The sequence below is a fragment of the Chiloscyllium plagiosum genome, chromosome 2 (genome assembly GCF_004010195.1).
Source record: "Chiloscyllium plagiosum isolate BGI_BamShark_2017 chromosome 2, ASM401019v2, whole genome shotgun sequence".
NCBI lineage: Eukaryota > Metazoa > Chordata > Chondrichthyes > Orectolobiformes > Hemiscylliidae > Chiloscyllium > Chiloscyllium plagiosum.
The window spans coordinates 9,831,033-9,856,629 of record NC_057711.1 but is presented as its reverse complement, the minus strand read 5'-3'; the positions used below and the strand labels follow the sequence as shown (position 1 = coordinate 9,856,629).

At 44.1% G+C, this 25,597-nt stretch overlaps 1 protein-coding gene across 1 annotated transcript in view; it reads left to right on the top strand.

Moving 5' to 3' along the window:
* LOC122556670 (hepatocyte growth factor activator) overlaps positions 1-25,597 on the top strand; it is a 79,587-nt gene that overhangs the window by 2,381 nt on the left and 51,609 nt on the right. The window contains exons 2-8 of the mRNA XM_043703685.1: positions 2,147-2,243; positions 6,824-6,920; positions 13,077-13,150; positions 15,721-15,834; positions 17,843-17,974; positions 19,658-19,768; positions 22,003-22,177. Coding sequence (XP_043559620.1) covers positions 2,147-2,243; positions 6,824-6,920; positions 13,077-13,150; positions 15,721-15,834; positions 17,843-17,974; positions 19,658-19,768; positions 22,003-22,177 — 800 coding nt within the window. The remainder of the gene's footprint in view (positions 1-2,146; positions 2,244-6,823; positions 6,921-13,076; positions 13,151-15,720; positions 15,835-17,842; positions 17,975-19,657; positions 19,769-22,002; positions 22,178-25,597) is intronic.

Here is a 25,597-nt window from a genome sequence, read left to right as displayed (position 1 = left end):
GCCTTCTTTTACACTCACCCACTTTCCCTCTCTCACTCACTTTTCCTCTCTCACTCACTTTCCCTCTCACTCACTCACTTTCTCTCTCTCACTCACTTTCCCTCTCTCACTCGCTCACACTGACTCTCTCACTCACTGTCGCTTCACACTCACTCACATCCTCACACTCTTTCTGAAAATGCTCACTTCCTCACTCTCCCTTTCCCTGATTCACTCACTTGCGCAGCCTCTCTCAGACTCACTGTGTGGAAGGAGCTATGGAAGAGGCCCAGGCAGGGGGTTGGGAAGTGTGATCATGGTGGAAGAACCATTTGCAGCAACATTAAACTGAGCAGCAGAGCAGACTGTCTGACAGAGCCACCCAGGATTCTGAGGCAGGTAAGAAAGAAAGGGATGTACCATGGATACTGGCATCTCCTAATGGGCCAATGATTGCCAGTTAGTCAGAATGACAGCAATCGGTGGCCTGTTCATGAGGATGGTCTGCACCAAATTGGCTGCTCTGAGTCTGAAGGTTAAAATCAACTCGGAGTAAGTGAGGACTGCAAATGCTGAAGATCAGAGTCGAGAGTGTGGTGCTGGAAAAGCACAGCCGGTCAGGCAGCATCCGCTGAGCAGGATTGACCATCTCGATTGGCAGAGTACTCGGTCAATCATCCAACAAAAGAGATGTTGCATTAGTGGATGTTAACTATCTGAAGCAGCCCCTAGAGGGTAGGTAGGGAAAGCTTCAGATGTATGTTCAGAGAAATTCTCCTGGAGAGGGTGTCTCTGGCCCAGTGAGAAAGGGTCTTGAGCCTGGACAATGTTTTTGCGTAAGTGGCTCAAGAACATTGAGCATATTACAAACCATTGCTGGAGAAACTCAGCAGGTCTGGCAGTCTCTGTGGAGAGAGAAACAGAGTTAATGTTTCGGGTCCAGTCACGCTTCTTCGCTATGAGTTCTGAAGAAGCGTCATTGGACTCAAAACGTTAACTCTGTTTCTCTGTCCGACAGACCTCCAGCAATTTCTGTTTTGGTTTCAGCTTTCCAGCATCTGCAGTTCTTTGTTTTACAGTATCATAAAGTTTAGGTTTGTATTGGGAAAAGATAACGAGGAATCCAGAGTGAAAATATGTAATTGGGTGTGGAAATTTTAAACCTGCTCCCCCCCCCCCCAAACCAGGAACAGTGCCATGACATTGGAGTGACGCTCATCATTACCAGCCCACCGTTGAGCCAATTGATGTCCTGAAGGGCTCATTTAATGCTCTCCTAAAGGGCTCTTCCAGAATTTATCGCCTGTTCATAAATGTTCTTGAGAATATGGTGGTAAGCCACCTTCTTAAACCATGAGCTGCTTTGTCCTAGATAGTGTCAAGCTTCTTAAGTGTTGCTGTAGCTGCATCCATCCAGGAAAATGGGGAGTATTCCATCATATTCATGACTTGATGGTGGATATGGGCTGAAAGCAATGTCCATGATTCATCTCCTATAAAAACATTTTATCCTCTTTAGAGTCTGTTCTGACCAGTTCACTGGATGAAGGGGTTAGAAAATAGGGAGATAATGATGCGATGGTAATGTCACCAGTTTAGTAATTCTGATACCCAGGCTAATATACCAGATACCTTGGTTCGAATCCCATCTTGGAAAATGGTGAAAGTAATATTCCAGAATTAAAAGTGACCTAAGGCTATCACATGTCAATTGTCATAAAAACCCACTGCCTTTTAGGAAATCTGCCATCCTTACCTGGTCTGGCGTATACGTGTCTCCTGACCGATTGGCTCTTAACTGCCCTCTGAAAACCAATCAGTTCAAGGCAGTTGGGAATAGGTGACAGCTAATGCCACCCCCATCCTATAAAGGGAAAAAAAAAGTCAAAGAGATTTGGCATTGGGTTAGCTCAGTTAGCTGAATAGCTTGTTTGTAACGTAAAGAGATGCCTCAAGCATAGGTTCAATTCCTGCAGCACTGACTAATATTACCATAAAGGACTCTCCTTCTCAATGTCTCCCCTCGCCTGAGGCATAGGAATTCAGGTTAAAGTCACCACCAGTTCTCTCTCTCTCTGTCTGGGACTATAGCGACTTAACCCTTTAAGGGAGGTGGCACTGACAGCTCAAGCACTGCAGTTAATGCTTTTTCCGTTTGGATTCACAGTCTCCTTCAGACTCGGCCTGGGGATTAAAGTCAGGGATTCCCAAGCACGGTGATGAGCAGCGAGAGCCACCTCATCCCCTGCAACACCCACGCCAAGGTAAAAGTTCGGGTCTCGCCGTTCAGAAATGTAAATGTGATTGCACCTGCTGCCTCCAGCATGGAGGAGGATGGTGGGGCCTATGGGTGGAGGGGAATAATGCTTCAGCTAGACAGAACCCAAACTGGGGAGTAACTGTGTGGAGTAAACGACCACTCAGCTCAGAAAGCATCGAACCCGGGGGTGTATAAAAATAAATCCAGATCAAGGGAGGACAACCTTTAAATGCAACCAAGTCGTTCTGAGATGGCATCAAGAGGCAGCTCTACAGCCGGGGTAGTAGAAATCTGGCTCTGTGTCTACAGGAAAACAATGAAGGGGTGCTGGGGCTTTCAGATCTGAGAACACTATCATACAGTGTCACTCAGTGCATCTAAAAACCCTGTTATAATCACAGGAATCCACAATACAGAATCTGAAAACCCTGTGGTGTTGGTTTAGCTCAGGATGACTGGTTCGTGAGGCAGTGTGACATAGTCAACGTGGGTTCAATCTCATCACCAGCTGAGGTTACCATGAAGGACTCTCCATCTCAACCTCTCCCCTTGCCTGAGGTGTGGTGACAGGTTAAACCAACACCAGCCGTCTATCTCTGTAATGATGGAGTAGCCCTATGGTGTTAAGATTATGGCAATTTGATCTGATCTAAAACCCTGTCATATTCTAACCACTGGATCCCACAGACCACTGGCTGGTTGATAATCTTCCTTTTGACCACTCAAGTGATCCGTCGATTCCAGTTTGAAGCGAGATTGGAGTAGCTTTCCGGTGAGATTGAAAGGGGAAGAGACCAGTACAACATTCAATATGTTCAGGAGGAAGTGAGTCACCAACACCCAGACAGATAATTGCTCAGGCAAATGTGTGTAAGATTGTCTGGTTGTCAATGTGATGGTGTCATTGAAGTGACAGAAACTTGAAAGAATCACCCATGGAAGGTGAAAATCAGAATTCCCTCACGCATTGATCCTTAATCTCTCAACTCACTGATGAGAGACAGAAAGCATAGGGCTCCCTCTGCTGGTGATACCAGTCACTTCAGTGGGTGGTGGATGTTTACAGCTCTCAGGAAGATCAGGATCCTGGGCCCACACACACTTTTACCACCATGTAGCCTAGAGCTAGGGATAGTGGTGACAGAGGCTCAATGTTCTTTGACCACATGACTGAGCAGGAATCCCTCCCATTCTGACCACTCTGCCACTGCAGGTACTGCACCACAAGATCAGCCCCATCTAGCTCATCCCTCAGTCTCTTTTTGACTTGCCGATGCAATGTGGGTCTTGCTGGCTGGCCAGCATTTATTACCCATCCCTCATTACCCTGGAGAAGTTGGTAGTGAGCTTTCTCCTTGAACCATTGCAGCCATAGAGTGATAGAAGTTTACAAGAAACAAAAAGGCTCTTTGGCTTCTCAAATCTGTGCCAATCAAGAACAACTTTCAAAGTATTCTATTCCCATTTTCCAGCACTCAGCCCATTTCCTTGTGTGTCTCGGCATCACAAGAGCACATCTAAATACTTCTTCAATATTCCAAGAGCTTCTGCCTCTACTAGGCCTCACAGGCAGCATCCTACCACTCTCTGGGTGAAAAACAATTTTGCCACAACCCCTCTAAATCTTCTGCCCCTTACCTTAAACCTACATCTCCCAGTCATTGAACCCTCCACCAAGGAGAACAGCTTCTTCCTATCCACCGTATCTATGCCCCTCATAACTTTATACATCTCAATGACGTCCTCTCTCAATCTCCTCCGCTCTAAGGCACACAACCTCAGTCTGTCCAATCTCTTTGCATAAACTCTCCAGCCCAGGTGACACCCTGGTAAAGGCAAATTACTGCGGATGATGGAATCTGAAACCAAAAGAGAAAATGCTGGAAAATCTCAGCAGGTCTGACAGCATCTATAAGGAGAGAAAAGAGCTGATGTTTCGAGTCTAACTGACCCTTTGTCAAAGCAAGACACAATATGTTCAGGAGGAAGTGAGTCACCAACACCCAGACGGATAATTGCTCAGGCAAATGTGTGTAAGGTTGTCTGGTTGACAAAGGGTCAGTTAGACTCAAAACATCAGCTCTTTTCTCTCCTTACAGATGCTGCCAGACCTGCTGAGATTTTCCAGCATTTTCTCTTTTGGTTTGACATCCTGGTAAATTGCCTATGCAACCTCTCCAGTGCAATCACATCCCACCACTAATGTGTTTTCCAGAACTGCACACAATCCTCTGGCTGTGGTCCAACCAATATTTTTATACAGATTCAGCATCACCTCCCTGCTCTTAAACCTCTTAGCCTCAGCTAGTAAAGGCAAGCATTCTACATGAGTCTTTAACCATTTTATCTAACTGTCCTGCTACCTTAAGGGACTGAGGTACATACACACCAAGGTTCCTTTGATTCTCAGTGTTTCCCAGGGTGCTACTGTTCATCAGGAATTCCCTTGCCTTGTTTGTCCAGCCCAAGTGCATCACCTTATATTAATCCAGATCGAATTCCATTTGCCGTTGATCAGCCCATCTGACCAGAACATCTATATCCTCCCATACTCTAAGGCTATTCTCCTCACCATTTACCACCCCACCAATTTTTTGTATCATCAGCAAACTTACTGCTCAAACCTTCTACATTCAAATCTAATCATTAATATGTACCACAAACAGCAAAGGTCCCTAATGCTGATCCCCATGGGATCCCACTGGACACAGGCTTCTGGTCACAAAAAAACATCCTTTGACCATCTCTTCCTGTTGCTCAGCCAATTCTGGATCTGCTTTACTAAATTTCCCATGGGCTCTAACCTTCACTTTTTGTCTACCACGCAGGACCTTATCAAATGTCTTTGCTGAAGTCCAAGTAGGCTACATCAGATGCATTGCTCTGGTCACTTCTTCAAAAAATGTAATCACCTCCACTTAACAAAACCATGCTGACTGTCCTTCATTAGACCCTACCTGTCCAAATGCAGATTAATTCTGCCCCTCAGAATTGCTTCCAATAGTTTCCCTATCACTGAGGTTTGACTTACTGGTCTGTAGTTTCCTGGTTTATACCTTGCTCTCATCTTGTATATCGGCGCCACTTTGACTGTGCTGCAGTCCTCTGGCATTTTTCCTGTGACCAGATATTTCTTCCCTTGCTTCACTCAACAATATGGGATACATTTCGTGTGACCTTGGAGATTTTTCTACTTTTAACCTTGCCAGACCACTCAGAGCCTCCACTCTGGATATACCAATGTATCACAGACCTTCTCTTTGATTTCTATTTCCAAATTGTTCCTCTCACCACTGAACACTAACACAAAGTATTCATTAGAACCCTAATTACATCCTCTCTCTCCATGCACAAATAACTGGTGGTTCTTAAAGAGCTGAGTCTTTCCCTTGTTATCCCTTTATCCTTAATGTCTTAGGATTTTTTTTACTTTTCCCTGTCAATATGTCAGTTCCCCTCACCTTTTCCTCAAAGGATTTCCTTTATAAGCTTCCCCCTGTACGTTCTGTACTCCTCTAGGTTTTCTGCCTCAATACCTGCCATAAGCCTCCCCTTTATCGTTTTATCCAATGCTATGTGTCCCTTGATATTGTTGAGTTGTAAGTGACCCGCATCATTAGGGAGAGAATTCCAGGATTCTGACCCAGTGACGGTGAAGGAAAGGTGATAAGTCAGGATGGTGAGTGGCTCGGAGAGGGGCCTGGGTAACTCTGGATTACTAGATCATTAATATTACCACCATGCCACAATTGTCCCTGACCCTTGCTGCAGCCTCTACCTTTGAACTTCCATTCTCACTGACTTCCAGACAACTCAATTCTGTTCCATAGCCCTGACTGCTAGGAACCATGGAGACATACAACACAGAAACAGGCCCTTCGGTCCACCTTGTTCATGCTGACAGCACTTCTAAGTAAATAAGGAGAAGTCGCTTCCTGTGACAGGAGAGTCAGTAACCAGAGATAGCAGATAATCAGCAAAACAACCAGAGGGAGATGAGAAGACTAGTCTTATGCAGCAAGTTATTTGATTTGGCACTCACTCCCTGATAGGCTGGTGGAAGCAGAGAATCAGAGGCATATTTTAAAGGGAAAAGCGATGGCAGGGACAAAATATGGGGATGGGACTAATTGGATAACTATTTCAAAGACATGGCACAGGCAAAGAGGTTGGAGATTGGAAGAATTTAAAGATGACTTGTTTGAATCATTTAATGTCCTGAGCAGTCCTTAGACGGTGAATATGGAGTGGCTGTTTCCTCTTGTGGGAGAATTTAGAGCCATGGGCCATTCTTTAAAACAGGGATAAGGCTATTTTATTTGTTCCTCAGGGGGATAATGAGACTCTTCATAAAATAAGATAGCTATTAACAATGTCAACAAATATAAAGATCAATGTCATTGAGGGTAAAGATCAGCTGGTGAATCAGTGGGTACAGGTTCAAGGGGCTGAATGGCCTCCTCGCATCCCTATTTCCTACGTTCTTGTGTCTTTAGCTGGCAGTGTTTCATGAAGAGCCTCAGCACTGGACTCTGTAGGGATTAGATAGTGATAACCAGACTAATGCCAATCTAACCTGCTCAGTGTTCACAGATAATGGCTGGCCTTGCGTGTTTCCCTTCCGGTTTGCGAGCAAGCTGCATCGTACCTGTATACCGCATAGAATGACCAATAGGAAATGGTGAGTGAGAGTTCCCTCCATAACCGACTGCCTTTGTCCATTCAGCTCCCGCAACTAGAATCTAGATAACTAAAATAACCAAGAGCCGACCATCCTTTTAGAGCATGGGTCCAGGCAGTGAGTGTTGGCGAGCTATTGAAACCTGGAGTGCCTCACACCTCAGCTCCAATCCTTCCCTTTTCCGATTTCCAATTGCATTCCCAGCAGGGGGGAGGTCGACAGATGCCGTAGGTTTAAGCCACCTTCCTAAACACGTTGTGAAGCTGAATCCTGGTAAATTCAATACCTTGGATTGATCCTCTTGGCCAGGGGGGTCAGACACTCATCAGGTGAATTCATCGAGTGACTCCTACACCTCACAGAGCCCGCTCAGACACCAATCAGCTGAGGTGACTCATGGCTATATTTCCCACTTTCTCCCAGATCAGCTTTCCTGTCTGACTTGGAGCAAAGAGTGATTGGAATCCCTTCAGAGAGCCAGTGATTGTTTCTAGAGCGGAGGGGTTGTATTTGGGTCTCATCTTCAGAGGCACAAAAACCATCAGAATTCTGAGACCCACCGTGAATAAGGTGGACAACAAATGGATTAGATAAGAATACAAATTTAGAAGGTTTTGACTTTTACTGTGAAAAGGAATGGAGCTTCATTGCTCTCGCATATGACCATTTACAGCTTAGAAACAATGACCGGAAGGAAGTGGATATTTTCATGGCTCCTCACCATGCTGTTGGTTCACTCCCTGTGACCTTATTTACAGCAAATCCTAGTCACCCATCACCCCATCGTTAATGATCCTGTTATGAAGATGCTCCATATTTAATCCTTCTGTAGACTTAAGTTTTGAAGAATTGTGGAAAAATGTATTTATGTCAAGTTTTGTAGAGAACCTGGGATGTGGTTTATTTGAAAGAAATCATTGATAGGTCACTGTCGACATTTGAGATTTTTTTAAAGAAGGCTTCCTAAGAATCATAAGATGAATGCTAACTCTTGTTCTGTGAGAGACCCCTGATAATTTGATTTGATTTGATTCATTACTGTCATGTGTACCAAGGTACAGTGAAAAGTGTTGTCTAACATGCTTTACAGGCAGATGAGACGATACAAGTGCATCAGGGTAACAGAACAGAGGGTGAAGTACAATGTTTCAGCTTCTGAGAAGGTGCAGAGAGAGAGCAACATTAACATTAAAGAGGTCCATTTAATAGTCTGATAATGGCGGGGAAGAAGCTGTTCTTGAATCTGTTCATAAGCGTATATAAACTTTTATATCTTCTGCCGAATAGAAGAGGGTATAATCTGGGTTGGAGAGGCCTTTGATGATGTTGCTTGCTTTCCCGAGGCAGCAGGAAGTATAGATGGAGTTAGTGGACGGAAGGCTGGTTTGTGTGATGGACTGGGCTGTGTTCACAACTCTCTGTAGTGTCTTTTGATCCTGGGAGGAGCGGTTGCCAAATCACGCTGTGATGCATCCAAGTAGGGTGCTTATTTATGGTGTATCTATAAAAATTTGTAAGGGTCTTTATGCCAAATTCCCTTAGCCTGCTGAGGAGATTGAGGTATTTCTATGCCTACTTAACCATCTTGTCAACAGACAGGGCTGTTTTGAACAGTGACTGGATGGAGAGTGCTTTGGTGTCTGGTATCAGGTGGAGGAATGTGAAGGCTGTGAGGAAGGCCTGCCCAGCTCATCTCTCCTATTTCTCTTGTAGTTCATGGTGAAATTTGATTGTTCTTCTGTGAAAGTGAATGAATAAATTTCTCAATGTTGCATTTCCTAAGCAAGGACTGAACAACAGACTTCTGAGTATTCTACATTTTATCTGCTTTTCCTTCAAGAGTAACCCCAGCTGCCAAAAAGTGTTTTTAAGTTACTTCAGAACTGTAGACAGAAGTGTATGTACACTGTATGTGTTTTGGGTTATTTAGAGGATAAATATTTATATTCCTGACAGTATATTGCTGTGACTGTTATGGGAAGGACTGAATTGATAATCAAATCACAATACTCAACTAATCATGCCATTAGTCATAGAATCATACAGCACAGGGAGACCCTTCAGCTCATCGGATCTGCTTCGACCTATCTACACAAATCCTACTTTCCAGCACTCAGCTCATCACCCTATGACATTTCAAGTGCTCATCCAGGTACTTCTTAAAGGTTCCTGCCTCCCAGGCAGATTCCCATCACTCTCTGGGTGAAAAGACATTTTCCTCAAATCACCTCAGAAGTATTTGTTTCTTCTTTATGCATTCACGGGATGTGTGCATCGCTGGCTAGGCAGCATTTATTTCCCAGAGGGTAGTGAAGCGTGATTGCTGTGGGCCTGGAGTCACATGTAAGCCAGGCCAGGTAAGGATGGCAGTTTCCTTCCCTAAAGGACATGAGTGAACCAGATGGGTTTTTCCCAGCAATGGATTCATGGTCATCATTAGACTCTTAATTACAGATTTTTTAAAATTGCCATGACAGGATTCAAACCTGGGTTCCCACAAAGTTACCTGGGTCTCTGAATTAACAGCGCAGTGATAATACCACTAGGCTATCACCTCTCCAGATAAACATGATTCAATTAACAAAATGACTCATTACTTCTCTTTTTGTACTACTTTTCAGAATAAAAGAAATGTTTACTAGGCTTCTTTAATGAAATCAAAATAATTTGTTTATTATAAATGAAACATATTCTTACCAGCTAAACCATGATCCAGAATGAAAATTATTCCCTTAATCTCACACATAGACACACTCACACAATGCAAAAACACTGAGCTGATGGTTTAAAAAAGATGAAAGGCAAATGGGAAAAAAAGACCTTGTTGGCCCAGGATCTGGAAATAAAGGATAGGATCTGATGGCTCCTCATACCCATTGGATTTCCTGTTGATGATGCTGAATTGTTGACAACTGTAGATCAATGATAAACTTTATGTTCTGATTCAAGTCTTTGAGAATTGAGAGTACGGTCTCTTTAGAGTACAGAAAGGATAAATCCTCTCAAGTCTTTTCCAAGCCATGTATTTAGAGACACAATGTTTTTAAAGCACAGAGAGAGGTCCTTCAGCCCCTTTTGTCTCTACTCGTCATCAGACATCCATCTGTTCTAATCCCAATTTCCAGCATTTGACCTTATATGCAATGGCAATTCAGGTGTTCATCTAAATGATTCTTAAATTTCTTGAGGGTTCTCGATCAACCACCATTTTAAGCAGTGAGTTCTAGATACGCAGCTGTCTCTGAGAGAGAAATTGTTTCATCAAATCCCCTCTAAATATCCTGCTCCTTCCCTTAAAACTCTTGTCCCTCATTATTGACCTCTCTACTAATGTGATTGCTACTTTTCCAATAATTGAAGAAATAAACCCCATTTCTTAACTCCTTGAGAGCTTTGCTTGGCTGTTTTCCCAGCACTGCTTGATTTCCTGTGAAAGCGAGTAACTTGCTGCATACATTAAATTTTGGGGGTTTAGTTTCCAGTAAATCATATTGTAATACCTTTATCAACACATAAATTATCCAATTAGTTCAAATTCCTCTAGTTTTTCAAGGTGGTCTTCTAAGAAGTGTATTCCCAACAGCATATTAACTAGTAATCACATCCCCCTTGAATGCATTTTGTTTTGATAATTGTACTTGTTAATGGAATCTGGTAGTTGAGTTAGTTAATTGGGCGGCTCAATTATGGGGAAAACTATTTTTCATTTTGTGTTGGGTTCCATGGAGTTGAGGGACTAGAGAACAGTGCACTCTTCCATCCTCCATCGTAACAATCTCTATTAGCAGTACTTAAAACTCTCATTTTGTTTTCAAATCCCTCCATGGCCTCCCCCCCCCCACCCCCCTTTCTATCACTGTAACCTCCTCTAGGGCCACTGTCCTCTGAGATACCTGAATTCCCCAGATTTTCCCTCCTGTATGTCTGTGATTATATGTGCAGCACTGTTGCTGACTATGCTTTAGCAGGAAAGCCTTAAACTCTGGAATTCCTTATCTAAGACTTTTTGCTTCTCGAATCTTTCTCTTTTCCTTTAGGCCAATCTATGAGATCTACCCTCTTCCACCTGACTTAATATTGCCATAGAGTCATACAGCATGGAAACAGACACTTCGGTCCAATCAGTCCATGCCGAACATAATCCCGAACTAAACTGCCTCTACTTGGGCAATATCCCTCCTAACATTTCTTATTGATGTACTTATCCAAATGTCTCTTAAATATTGTAACTGTGCCCGCATTCACCACTTGCTCTGGAAATTCATCCCACACATGAACCACTCTCTATGTAAAAAAAATTGCCCCGCATGTCTTTTTAAAATCTTTCTCCTGTCACCTTAAAAATGGCCCCTGGTCTTGAAATCCCCAACCCTAAGGAAAAGACACCTACTATTCACCTTTTCTATGCCTCTTTGGTGGGCGGCACGGTGGCACAGTGGTTAGCACTGCTGCCTCCCAGCGCCAGAGACCCGGGTTCAGTTCCCACCTCAGGTGACTGACTGTATGGAATTTGTGCATACTTCCCTGTGACTGCATGGGTTTCCTCCGGGTGCTCCGATTTCCTCCCACAGTCCAAAGATGTGCAGGTTAGGTGAATTGGCCATGCTAAATTGCTCGTAGTGTTAGGTGAAGGGGTAAATGTCGGGGAATGGGTCTGGGTGAGTTGTGCTTCGGCGGCGTAGTATGGACTTGTTGGGCCGAAAGGCCTGTTTCCACACTGTAAGTAATCTAAACCACAATTTTATAAACCTTTATAAGGTCACCCCTGAGCCTCCTATGCTCCAGTGAAAAAAAGTCCCACCCTGTCCAACCTCTCCTTATAATTCAAGCCCTCCATTACTGGTAACATCCTGATAAATCTTTTCTGAGCCCTTTCCAGTTTAATAATTTTTTTCCTATACCAGGGCAACCAGAATTGGACACACTACTCCAGAAGCGGCCTCAGCAATGTCCTGTACAATCTCAATATGACGTTCCATCTCCTATACTGAAAGATCTGAGCTAATGGTAGCTCAGTTTCAGAATGTGCATGATAAGGAAGGCAATGGCTTAGTGCTATTATCACTGGACTATTGATCCAGAGACAAAGGTAATCTTCAAAGTTTGGGAGAAGATTTGTAGCTCGGGTGCTCGTTGTTGTGGTTCTGTTAGCCGAGCTGGGAATTTGTGTTGCAGATGTTTCGTCCCCTGTCTAGGTGACATCCTCAGTGCTTGGGAGCCTCCTGTGAAGCGCTTCTGTGATAAAAAAATGGGACCAACAAATCCCATTCAGGACTTGATGGATAAACGGGATTGAATATGGAGGCAAAGGGAAGCTTATGACAAAACTGCAGATCACTATAAATGCCGGAGGAAACATCACAGAAGCGCTTCACAAGAGGCTCCCAAGCACTGAGGATGTCACCTAGACAGGGGATGAAACGTCTGCAACACAAATTCCCAGCTCGGCGAACAGAACCACAACAAAGGTAATCTGCTGGGGACCCAGGTTCAAATCCTGCCATGGCAGATAGCAGAATTTGAATTTAATGGAAATATCTGGAATGGTACCATGGTTGTCAATTGTTGGGAAAAGCCTGTCTGATTCACTAATGCCCTTCAGGGAAGGAAATCTGGCCCAAATCTAACACCAGACTGTGACTCTTAACTACCCTCTGGGCAATTAAATGCTGGTCTAGTCACTGGTACTCTATGAAGTATCCTTGGATAATTTGCTATGTTAAAGGTGCTGTATAATTGCAAGGAATGAAGTCCTACCCAGTTCCTACCTGAGTCTTGCATATAAAGGTTGCAATAGTTAAAGATCTCCTTCGACAAAAGATTCTGAGCTGGGGAGGGGTTTGCAGTTCTAGCCATTGCTGTTGCTAGTCAGTTGTGGATTCTGAGAATGTGCCTATAATGATGTCAGTGCCCCCCAGGATAATTTAAACTAAGGGATTACCTGCTGCCCCTTAGCATTGCTGCACCCGTCCCCTATATGGGTCCATGTGATTAGAGTGTTCACATTCTCCAGGTGAGTGAGGGATGGCTGATAAATACTGGTCAAGCCAGTGACCCCCACGTACTCTGGATGAACAAATTTTTAAAATAGGTTTCAACAATTGTATCCCTTTATGAGTTTTTTTGGTTCCCAACATTGTTTTATTTTTGTTTCAGGTGTGCCACCACCCCCAATTTTGACAAGGATGCACAATGGGGTTACTGTGAATGGATCCAGCCACTAACACATGGTACAACTGTCTTATTGGTTTTGGGAAGAAAAGTACACATTAAGCAGAAAATGGCAGGTGTTAAAGGACTTGTCAATTCATTTCCATGAAATTCACATCTACGTGGGACACCTGTATCCCATCACAAAATAAATCAAACCTCAATTTCACAACTGTACTCCCCTCTCCTAAAACACCAGCACAACTTATTTTCAATTCTACTTCAGAACAATATTCTACTGGAATTAGAAAGATAGAGGGAGGGGCCATGGGATTGACTCTAAATTTTAAGGATTTGAACTGTAAGGAAAGAAATGAATATTGCAGTCTTTAAAGGGAATGGTCGCATATTGACCTGAAGGAATCAATTAGCCAGAGTTAGTTCAGACTAAAGGGCTTTTATTTATATGAAGAGGCATGATAGTCTAGTAGTTATATTGCTTGGCTAATGATCCAGAGGAAATGCATTTAAATCAGGGTGACACGGTGGCTCAGTGGTTAGCACTGCCTCTTCACAGTGTCAGGGACCCAGGATTGATTCCAGCCTCAGGTGACTGACTGTGGGAAATTTTACGTTCGCCCTGTGCCTGTGTGGGTTTCCTCCCACAGTCCGGAGATGTGCAGGTTAGCTGGATTGGCCATGCTAAATAGCCCATAGTATCCAGGGATGTGCAGGCTGGATGGAACAACAATACAGGGGTTGGGCGGGATGCTCTTCAGAGGGTTAGTGTGGACCTAATGGGCCAAATGGTCTGCTTCCACACAGTAGGGATTCTATGAGGTCTCGCCAGGGCACTCTGACTTTGACTTAGATAAGAATTGACTACAGCGTTGTGAAAACTTCACTGGTACAAACTTCACTCCAGGTCACGTTCCATCCTGATTGGAGAGTTCATTGTTACTGTGTCAGAACCCTCACGGGTTCAGGAGGGTCAGGAAGGCTGCTCAACACATGCCAGCTGGAACCTCTCACGTCCGAGAGAAGAGCGATACCTACCATCCTCCCCTGTTTTGGACTTCATGTGACTCCAGTCTCTCCACGGTGTGGGGTTGACTCTTAACTGCAACCTGGCACATGGCGGTCTAGTGAGTCACTGAGTTGTATCATATTGCAACACTACAGCGCCTCAAAACCAGGGAAAACTATCATCTTACCGAGGTAAACGAAGGGCGAATTAAAGAAATGCTAGCCTTGCTAGTATCATCCGTATCCCAGCAATAAATAAAATAAAACCATTTCAAAGTACATGAGTGAATGAACGCAAGAAGCAGTGCATAGAAATAATGGGAATGTGCTCATGGGATGTGGGTGTCACTGGCTGGGCCAGAATTCATGCCCGGCCCTAGTTGCCCTTGAGGGGGTGGTAGTGAGCTGCCTTCTTCATACATTGCAGTTCATGTGCTGCAGATAGACCAGGATTTAGGAATTAGAGATGTACAGCACAGAAACAGACACTTTGATCCAACTTGTCCATGCAGACCAGATACCCTATTCTAATCTAGTCCCATTGCCAGCATTTGGCCCATATCCCTCTAAACTCCTCTTATTCATATACCCATCCAGATGCCTTTTAAATGCTGTAATTGTACCAGTCTCCACCACTTTCTCTGGCAGCTCATTCCATACATGCACCACCCTCTGTGTGAAAGAGTTGTCTTGTAGGTCCCTTTTATATCTTTCCCCTCTCACCCTATGCACTCTAGTTCTGGACTCCCCTATCCCAGGGATATTTATCCTATCCATGCCCCTCAGCATTTATATGTCACCCCTCAGCCTCTGAAGCTCCAGGGAAAACAGCCCCAGCCTGTTCAGCCTCTCCCTATAGCTCAAATCCTCCAGCCCTGGCAACATCCTTGTAAGTCTTTTCTGAACCCTTTCAAGTTTCACAACATCCTTCTGATTGGAAGGAGACCAGAACCGCACGCAATATTCCAAAAGTGTCCTAACCAATGTCCTGTACAGCCGCAACATGACCTCCCAGATTTAGAAGCATATTCCATTTGAAAAGAAATGAAGTGATTGAGAGAAGGCAAAACATTGAGGTTATTCAACAATTAATTCAATGTCCCAAAGAGAGAATTAATCCTTAAGAAGGCTGGAATCATCTCTCTGGAGGGAATGGGTATTTATGGATGTGGTGCCAATCACATAGGCTGCTTTGTCCTGGATGATGTCAAGCATCTTGAGTGCTTTTGGAGCTGCACCCATCCAGGTGACTGGGGAGTATTCCATCACAGTCCTGACTTGTGCCTTGTAGATGGCGGACAGGCTTTGGGGAGTCAGGAGGGGAGTTACCGCAGGATTCCTAGCAGATCGTAGTACAATCACGATGGGCGAAATGGCCCCCTTCAGCATTGTAACACATCTATGATATAGTTCATGAAGAATGGTCAGATCTTTGGGAGAGAGGGAAAAGGACAAGATTGGATAAAATGATGCAGTGTATTTTCACAATGCAGAATCATTAGATTTGACACCACTGAGTAGATGTTTTAGCTGAATGTGCTCTTTATTGTCGAAATATCTGAATGATGTCTATTTTTAATCCTATTTGAAGTATTATTTCATTCTACTCTAACTTATTTAACAGATTATTGTGAAAGTGACCCCTGCTGGCATGGTGCTGCCTGTGTCAATATCCCTCGATACAACTTCTATCAGTGCATCTGTAAAGATCCATTCACAGGAAGGCACTGTGAGAAAGGTGGGTGATAGGGACAACCTTATTTTTACAGTGAAACATTAAATAAGATCCTAGAGTGAGTAGAACAGACACGGTGGCACAGTGGTTAGCACAGCTGCCTCACAGCGCCAGGGACCCAGGTTCGACTCCAGCCTCGGGCGACTGTCTGTGTGGAGTTTGCACATTCTCCCCGTGTCTGCGTGGGTTTCCTCCCACAATCCAAATATGTGCAGATTAGGTGATTTGGCCATGTTAAATTGCCTGTAGTGTTCGGGGATGTGTAGGGATTAATGGAGGATAGTAGGATATGGGAATGGGTCTGGGTTGATCTTCGGAGGGTTGGTGTGGACTTGTTGGGTTGAGGGGCCTGTTCCCACACTATAGGGATGCTATGATTCAGTTCCAGGCTGAGGCAGTACACTAGATTGATGCTAGAGGTGTGGGGTTTGTCTTATGAAGAGAGCTTGAGCAATTGTGGTTCATACTCTCTGGAATTGAGAGGGATGAGGTGTACAAGATGCTGAAGGGGATTGATGAAGTAGACGTACAAAGGATATTTCCTCATGTGGGACAATCTAGAACGAGAGGTCAGAGCTTTAGGATAAGGTGTAGCAGATTTAAAACAGAGTTGAGGAGAAATTACTTCTCTCAAAGTGTCATGAATCTGTGGAATTCACTGTCTCAGAGTGCCGTATATGTGGGGACGTTGAGTAAATTGAGGAGGAGCCAGGCTGATCTTTAATTACTAATGGGTTGAAGGATTCTGGAGAATGGGCAGGAAAGTAGAGTTGAGGCTGAGATGAGTTGAGCCATATTCGTATCAAATAGTACAGTGTGCTTTAGGAGCTGAAAGGCCTACCCTTACTCGTAGATCTTACGTTCTTATGCAGAACACTTCAGTTCATCCAGGCAACTCATCCACAGTGTACCCTCAGTGGACCTTTGAAAACTCTGAATGCCATTTGTAGGGAACAAATTGTATTTCCATTTAGAAGCTACGATTGCCTTGATCTAACAGACTGGCAGAGCAATCTCAAAGGGCTGAATTCTGTACTTCCATTGGAACGTTCCCATTGGAAGCCATTACACTTTCTTGCTTTACTGTCCTGTCCATAAGACATAGGAGCAGAGGAAGGCCATTCAGCCCATCAAGATTGCTCCACCAATCATTGGGATAATTGCTGCTCTGACAATGACACTGGATACTCCACTGTCAACTTCAAGTCTCTAAGCCTGAAGAATAGATTTCACAATCTAAGCTGTGCAGTTTGTAGTTTCCCAGATTATACAACCCTTTGGCTGACATTTGGTTACCAGTCATGGAGGGGAAATCATGCCTGATGAATTTATTAGAATTCTTTGAGAAAGTAAAGAAGATAAAGGAGAACCAGTGAATTGAATTGAATTAATTGTCCCGTGTACCGAGGCACAGTGAAAAGCTTTGTCTTGCGAGCAATACAGGCAGATCACAGAGTTAAGTGGCATAGATAAGTAAATACTAGGTAAAGAGCAGCAAAAACAAAAACACAGTGGATGTGATATATTTGGATTTTTAGACACAGATGAATACCTTTGATAAGATACCACACATAAATAAGATAAGAACACATGGTATTGGAGATAGCATATTAACATGGATAGATGACTTGCTAATTAATAAAAGATAGAGAGTTAGGATAAAGGTCTGTCCTCGGCCTGTCCTTGGATGCTGCCTGAACTGCTGTGCTCTTCCAGCACCACTAATCCAGAATCTGGTTTCCAGCATCTGCAGTCATTGTTTTTACCCAGTTAGGATAAAGGGACAGTTTCGGGATATACTGCTTAATAAGGTGATGGAAATAGATTCAATCGTAGCTTTCAAAACAGAACTGAATAAAGACTCAGGCAAAAGAAATTGCAGGGATAAGGGGAAAGGGTTGGAGGGTTGAAAGCTTGTTTTTTGAATGTTTGAATGTGTGCATAGTTCTTCCACTTTTGTCACCCAACAATTCTATTAGTCTCCGTTTTTATTTGTGATCTTTGTACTTAGAAAAGTGCTTTGAAAGACAGCACCTGAAATATCATGACTTTGGAAAGACATGGATGCGAAGTCTTCACGGTGACATTGAGAAATGCATTTGTACCGAGGGTGGGATTCATTCTGAAATTGTAAGATCCAAAGGTAACTGGAAGACTATTTACTTCACATGAAACTTGATTATTGATGCAAAAAAGAAGGCATTATCTTGAAGTTCTTCACCTTGCACTTATTAGGACAGAATCTGAAGAATACCACATTATGAAAGAAACAATTTATTCATTTTTTTTTCTTTTCTTGTGAGACACAATCTCCTGTTTATTTCTTTTTTTTTAAATTAACCCCCACACTACCACCTAAGTGCAGTAGTGCTTATTTTTTCTCCAGCACCCATGGTGTGTGTGTGCGCAGGTGTGAGACACAGTGAAAGACACAAAGTGCACGAATCTTTATTCAAATTCCACCACCAGGAAGACAGGAAAACACCCGGGTGGCCAGCCCCTCCACGGCCCGCTGATGGCCAGTTTGGCCAGGCCCAGGAGCAGACCCACGAGGAGGTCTTCAGACCTGCCCTCCCTCCTCCGTACCGGGTGCCCGAAGATCAGGAGCGTGGGACTGAAGTGCAAACAAAAGCAGAGGAGGAGGTTTTTCAGAAAATCAAAAAGGGAGTGTAAGTGCCCACACCCAATATATACATGGTCCACGGACTTCACAGCGCCACAGAACAAGCAGTTGGGCTGGGAGTCCGTGGACCACCGCAATCTGCGGTTGCAGGGGACTGCTGCGTGCAGCACCCACCACCCCAGATCCCCGAGAGAAAGGGGGAGGACTCCCGCGTAGAGAGCCCTCCACTGGGGATCCCCACTGCCCGGTGGCAAATGGGCATGGAAACAACAATTTATAGTGTTGATGCAAGGCTGCTGATAGGTTAACAATTGGACTCTGATTGGTAGAGATATTGCCATGGAGAATGCACCAGTGAAAGAGTTAACTGCCAATTTTGATTAATTTGAACCAGGCAAGTAGAGTCTGATTGGTCAAGGCATTGCTATGGAGAATACACCAACAAACGAGAATCCTCTAAGCTTTCATTTAGTTGGAAAAAGCCAAATTCAACTCAACAAAGCTTGTGGGACAGCCATTCCCAGGTGCATTACCCATGGTGATATCTTGACCAATAAAAGTTTGCTTTCTAACCAATCAGTGCCCTCTTCTCATGCAGTGTAAATTGTTGTTCCCTTTGAGATTTTATATTCTTGCAATTTTATCCTGATTAGTACAAGACGAAAAACTCTGACAGTTGTCCCTTCCCTCAGCAATTCCCAAGTTCTGTACCACTAAGCTAATCTTAACCTGTAACTGTGTGCCCCTCTTCCACTGGGTCTGCTTTCCACCAGACTAGACAGAAGGTGAGTCGAGAGTGTGTTGTTGGAAAAGCATAGCAGGTCAGGCAGCAGCTCAGGAGCAGGAGAATCGTCATTTCAGGCCGGAGCCCTTCATCAGGATTCTGATGAAGGGCTCCAGCCCGAAACATTGATTCTCTTGCTCCTCGGATGCTGCCTGACCTGCTGTGCTTTTCCAGCAACACACTCTCGACTCTGCTCTCCAGCATCTGCAGACCTCACTTTCTCCTAGACAGAAGATGATCCAACAGGGAACACAGCCTTTTGGTTTTGGGTTGGAGACAAGCGTTGATGGCCTAGCGGAGATGTGAGGCTGGTGTTTTCGTCCATCTTTACGGATCAGGGACAATTTTCGGAAGCCACTTTGGTTGAACAATGACAAACTGAAGGTGGAGTAAAGTTTGTCCTTTCTTCCAATTGACAGCTTGCGGGACCAACCCATGTCTTCATGGAGGCACCTGCCATGAGGTGGAAGACAGCGGTGAGAGTGTGTGTGAATGCAGTGAGAATTACGTTGGGGAGTTCTGTGAAATAGGTAAGAGCGTGCGATGGAAATGGTGTCTTGGCAGCAACCATTGATGGTGCTCACCCTCCCCCTTCCCCCAGGCAATTCAGTCCTCTGCACTTATGTTCCAGTTAGTTCTCAATGATGGTTGGTCATTAATCTCTCCATTGGATGTTGATGTAGTCCTGCCCTGTAAACACAGGATGGTAACAGAAAGAAAGCCTCTTTAGAACTGTTTCCACTCCCCCGCTGTAACTCTAGCTCACATGACAGAAATGGCCTGTTATTCAGGTGAAATGCCTGAAAGAAACAAGATCCCAGAGCTCACTGACAGGTAGAACTCTTCCTGCTCTACTCTCAGATGGGTAGCACCATGAGATCTTTTGTTGCATGGGCAGAGATGTCCTCGGTTTGTGCCTCTGGCAGGGTGGCACTCCCTCGGTACTGCACTACAAGTCAGTCTGCTTTATAGTTTCATGTTGCCAAATGCAAACACATGTTGATTCAGAGGCAGAGACACCAGATAGTCGCTAAACCAACATTCCTATAGCAGGGAAGAGGATCAGCTCCTAGACTGGGACCAGTATGGATTTACCTGCTGCCGAAGCGGGTCACTCCAATTTTCCACATCACAGTCTAAGAAAGGAAAGGTTCACATCATCAAACACCACAGGATCAAGGCCATTTGGCCCATCCTGGCCATGACGGACATTTCAAAGAGCAAGCTTCCTCTTTGCCTATCATCTGCAACCTCACACTTTCCCCACTGATCTTCCAAATTTGAATGTTCTGATAACTCTGGTCTCCCTCCTATCGGAAGGATGTTGTGAAAATTGAAAGGGTTCGGAAAAGATTTACAAGGATGTTGCTAGGGTTGGAGGGTTTGAGCTATAGGGAGAGGCTGAGTAGGCTGGGGCTGTTTTCCCTGGAGTGTTGGAGGCTGAGGGGTGACCTTGTAGAGGTTTATAGTATCGGAAAGGGCATAGATGGGGTAAATAGATGGGGTGGGAGAGTCTAGAACTAGAAGGCATAGGTTTAGGGTGAGGGGGAAAGATATAAAAGGGACTTAAGGGGCAAAGTTTTCATGCAGAGGGTGGTGCGTGTATGGAATGAGCTGCCAGAGGAAGTGGTGGAGGCTGGTACAATTACAACATTTAAAAGGCATCTGGATGGGTATATGAATAGAAAGGTTTAGAGGGATATGGGCTAAATGCTGGCAAATGGGATGAGATTAGTATAGAATATCTGGTCAGCGTGGATTATTTGGACCGAAAGGTCTGTTTCCGTGCTGTACATCTCTTTGACTCCTCTTTACGTGATACACTCTTTCATGAGAAGTGGGTGTTGAAGTCAAGGCTGGTATTTGTTACCCTTTCCTAATTACTCTGGAACTGAATGACTTGCTCGGCCTTTTAAGAAGGAAATTAATAATTGATGTGGGTCTGTGGATTCATGAAAGTGGGCAAACATCTGAAGTATCACAATATTTAATGTTGAAGGCTGAGTGCTGGAAAGTGGGAGAAGTGCAGAAAGGGTGGTAGAGACTCGATGGGCTGAAGAGCCTCTCCAATGCTGTATGACTCTATGTCTCAACAAGATGTAGATCACAGTGAGTAAGGATTCCCGTTACTGAAGCAGATAGGTTTTTATGACAATTTTTGGTTATTTCAGGATAGCCATTACTGAGGGGAGCTTTCAAATTCAGATTTAATTGCATTTAAATGCCACCAACTACTGTGGTGGGATTTGAACGTGTGACACTAGCCAAGACCAACTACATCCCCATCTTCCATACTTTTAGAAATGTGACAAATTGAGGGTACCTGATGCTTTCAACACTTCCATTAAACCACGAGCAGACCTTCGTGGAATCACACATCGTTAGCCAGGGCATAGGCTCCTGTATAACTGTTCACTCTGAACTATGTCCAACATAAATATTTGGAGAGAATGATAACATACCTGGTTGTCTTGAGAGACAATCATTTTTATTATTGAGGAGATTTGTGTCCAATATCAATACCGGGCTGAATGAAATAATGTAGTCAAATCACTAAAATGACACAGATTTTGAATAATACAGATGATGTGCAGTTGAGAAAATGTGCCAATAAATCTATAGCAGGAAGAAAGTGTGGCATTTATGTCGAGTGAATGAAATATGCAAAACTTTTAGCAGCAACAGCAACCGCTTTTATAGAAGTAACTTTCCAGGATCATTAACACATTGCTGCTTAACATTTACAAATGTCTATTTTATCCAGATACTGCTGCCAACTGTTATGAAAATAACGGGAGCTCTTACAGAGGGGCAGTGGCACGGACAGCCTCAGGGACTGACTGCCTAGCCTGGACATCCAACTTTATAAGCCCGGAGTTTAATATCAAGGATGTGGAAGAACCCCTCCGCTTGGGTTTGGGTGACCACCCTTATTGCAGGTGGGAGCGATGTGCTTTACCTAATAGTGTCATGTCTGTGGCGCAGGGCACGGGGAACGATACAGGTTCAGCTCTTCCCAGGTTTCTCCCTTTCTTCCCTGAATACAACAGGCAAATATTGCCAGCCTGTGGTCTTTGGTAGTTCCATTATCATTCTGGGTGTTTGTGTCCAGTTACGGAGTTGAGAATGTGTTGCTGGAAAAGCACAGCAGATCAGGCTGTATCTGAGGAGCATTTCGGGCCGGACTCCTGATGAAGGACTCTGGCCTGAAATGTCAATTTTCCTGCTCCTCAGATACTGCCTGACCTGCTCTCGACTCTGATCTCTAGCATCTGTAGTCCTCACTGTTTCCAGTTAGGGAGTGTTGGATCTATAGTCCTATACATTCCTGGCCAGCCTCCCATTTGCCAACCAGCGAAGACCTGGCTTCATCTCAAACTTGTCCATCCCTACAACCCTCTTCAAGCTCCACATTTCTTCAATTTTGGACCATTGGATCCCTGATTTACTGTATTTGATGTCTGGTGATTATGCCTTACATTCCTGACCTCCATGAAGTTCTTGAAACTGCTATAAATTCAGAATTAGAACCGTACGTGTTAGATTTTAGATTAGATTCCCTACAATGTGGAAACAGGTCCTTCAGCTCAACCAGTCCACACCGACCCTACGAAGAGTAACCCACCCAGGCCCATTTCCCTCTGATTAGTGCACCTAACACTATGGGCAATTTAGCATGGCCAATTCACCTGACCTGCACATCTTTGACTGTGGGAGGAAACCCACACAGACACGGGGAGAACGTGCAAACTCCACACAGACAGTTGCTCGAGGTTGGAATTGAACCGGGGACCCTGGTGCTGTGAGGCAGCAATGCTAACCACTAAGCCACTGTGCTGCCCGTTTGTTCAACACCAACCCTTTACTGTTTCTTCCGAGCAAACACCCTCTGCTGCTGCATGTGTATATGGTAGCCTCAAGTAGACAAAACACACAATGTGATTTTCGGTACACCACAGACCGTAAACTGTGGAATTCCCTCCCTAAACCTCACCGCCTCCCTAGATCCTTCTGTCGGATGCAATTTAAAATGTTTGGCAAACTTACGGCCACTCAATGGTCCCACTAAGCTACATGTATTTGCAACAATGAAATAGTCTTAAAGGTATTGCAAAGGTCTTATTCTGAGATTAATACCATGGGGTTAAAAACTTTTAAATGAATTTCACGCTGAAAAAGATGATGACTCGCAGCAGCGGTATTTTAAAGATGACCTCTGTCACCCATCTACATGTCTTTCTGTGGCTTGGTGTCAAATTATGCACAGCATGTTGGAATCTTTTTCTACATCAACGGCCTTATGTGAAAGCAAGTTAATTGTTTTTATAAAGGACAAAGAAGGCAATGATAAAAATGCAGCATGGGACAATCAGTCAACAAAATTCAAATCTACATTTGGAGTATGCTTTTTTCCAAGAAGAGATAAACAAGCACCTTTTTTGGTAGAATCAGGAAAGGATATTGAAACAAAGGGGAGAGAAGAAATGGATAGTGAGATGAAGAGGGTTAATGGGTAGACAGTTCTGGATAATACTTTGTAGCAGACGGGTAGATCATTATTTGATCAATTGAAAGGAATTAAATAGAAATAAGTGTCAAAATAATTAACAATGTTATATATTCATGAAACACGCAGTGGCTCAGTGGTTAGCACTGCTGCCTCACAGCACCAGGGTCCCAGTTTTGATTCCAGCCTCAGGCGACTGTCTGTGTGGAGTTTGCCCATTCTCCCCATATCTGCGTGGGTTTCCTCCCATAGTCCAAAGATGTGTAGATCCGGTGAATTGGCCATGCTAAATTGCCCATAGTGTTAGGTGCATTAGCCAGAGGGAAATGGGACTGGGTGGGTTACTCTTCGGAGGGTCGGTGTGGACTTCTTGGGCCGAAGGACCTGTTTCCACACTGTAGGGAATCTAATCTAAAAACACCTTTAACATAGTCAGATGTCCCTAGGCATTTCACAAGAACAGTAGCAAGAGAGATTTGATAGGGTCCCATCTAAATAAATATTTGAACAGTTAGAGAAAAGTTTAGTGGAAAAAGTGGGTTTTAAGGATCGTGTTGAGTGGTTTAAGGAAGAGAATTGTAAAATTTAGAGGTTAGAACATTTGAAATCAGGGGTACACAAAGATGCTCAGAGATTTCAGAGTGTGGGCTGGAAGCGTTTACTGTAAGACCATATTAGCACAAGAAATAGGAATAGGCCATTCAGCCCATTGAGCTTGCAACAGCATTCATTAAGATCATGGCTGATCTTTATTGCCTTTTCCCTTTGTAGCCCTTGATCATCCATCCTTCCATCCATTCACCCATTTTCCTTCCTGCCTTCCTTCCTTCCTGCCTTCCTTCCTGCCTTCCTGCCTTCCTTCCTTCCTGCCATCCTTCCTTCCTTCCTTCCTTCCTTCCTTCCTTCCTTCCTTCCTTTTTCCCTTTGTAGCCCTTGATCATCCATCCTTCCATCCATTCACCCATTTTCCTTCCTTCCTTCCTTCCTTCCTGCCATCCTTCCTTCCTTCCTGCCTTCCTTCCTTCCTGCCTTCATTCCTTTCTTTCTTTCCATGAAAGAGAGATTGGGGAATCCGGTCATGGAGGATTTTGAGAGCAGGATTGAGAGTTTGTAAATCTTTGTCTGGCTTGACTGGGTGCCAATGTAGCTTAGTCAGCATAAGGGTGACGTGGATGGGACAAGAGTGTGGGTTAAAAGTCAAGCAGCAGACATTCAGATAAGCTCGGGTGAAAAATGGGAGGCCAGCCAGCCATAGTCACATCTGAGGATAACGAAAGCATGAGTGAGGCTTTCAGCAGCAGATGAGCTGAAACATGGAGAGAGAATGATGATGCTGAGAGTGACACAATGGAAACAGAAAGGGACGAAAAAGATATGAGGGTTGAGTCCAACCAATGTTCATATTTTATTCTTATTTACTTACGGGATGTTCCTCCCTAGTTGCCCCTTGAGAAGGTGGTGGTGAGCTACCTTCTTGAACCGCTACAGTCCATGTGCTGTAGGTAGACCCACAATGCCCTTAGGGAGGGAATTTCAAGATTTTGATCAGTATTTACTATGGAAAAGGATATGGAAGATTTGGACTGGAGGGAAATAGATGGTGACATCTTGCAAAATGTCCAGATTGCAGAGGAGGAAGTGTTGGATGTTTTGAAATGTTTAAAAGTGGATAAACCCCAGGACCTGATCAGGTGTACCTGTGAACTCTGTGGGAAGCTAGAGAGGTGATTGCTGAGCCTCTTGCTGAGATATTTGTATCATCGATAGTCACAGGTGAGGTGCCGGAAGACTGGAGGTTGGCAAACATGGTGCCATTGTTTAAGAAGGGCGGTAAAGACAAGCCAGGGAATTA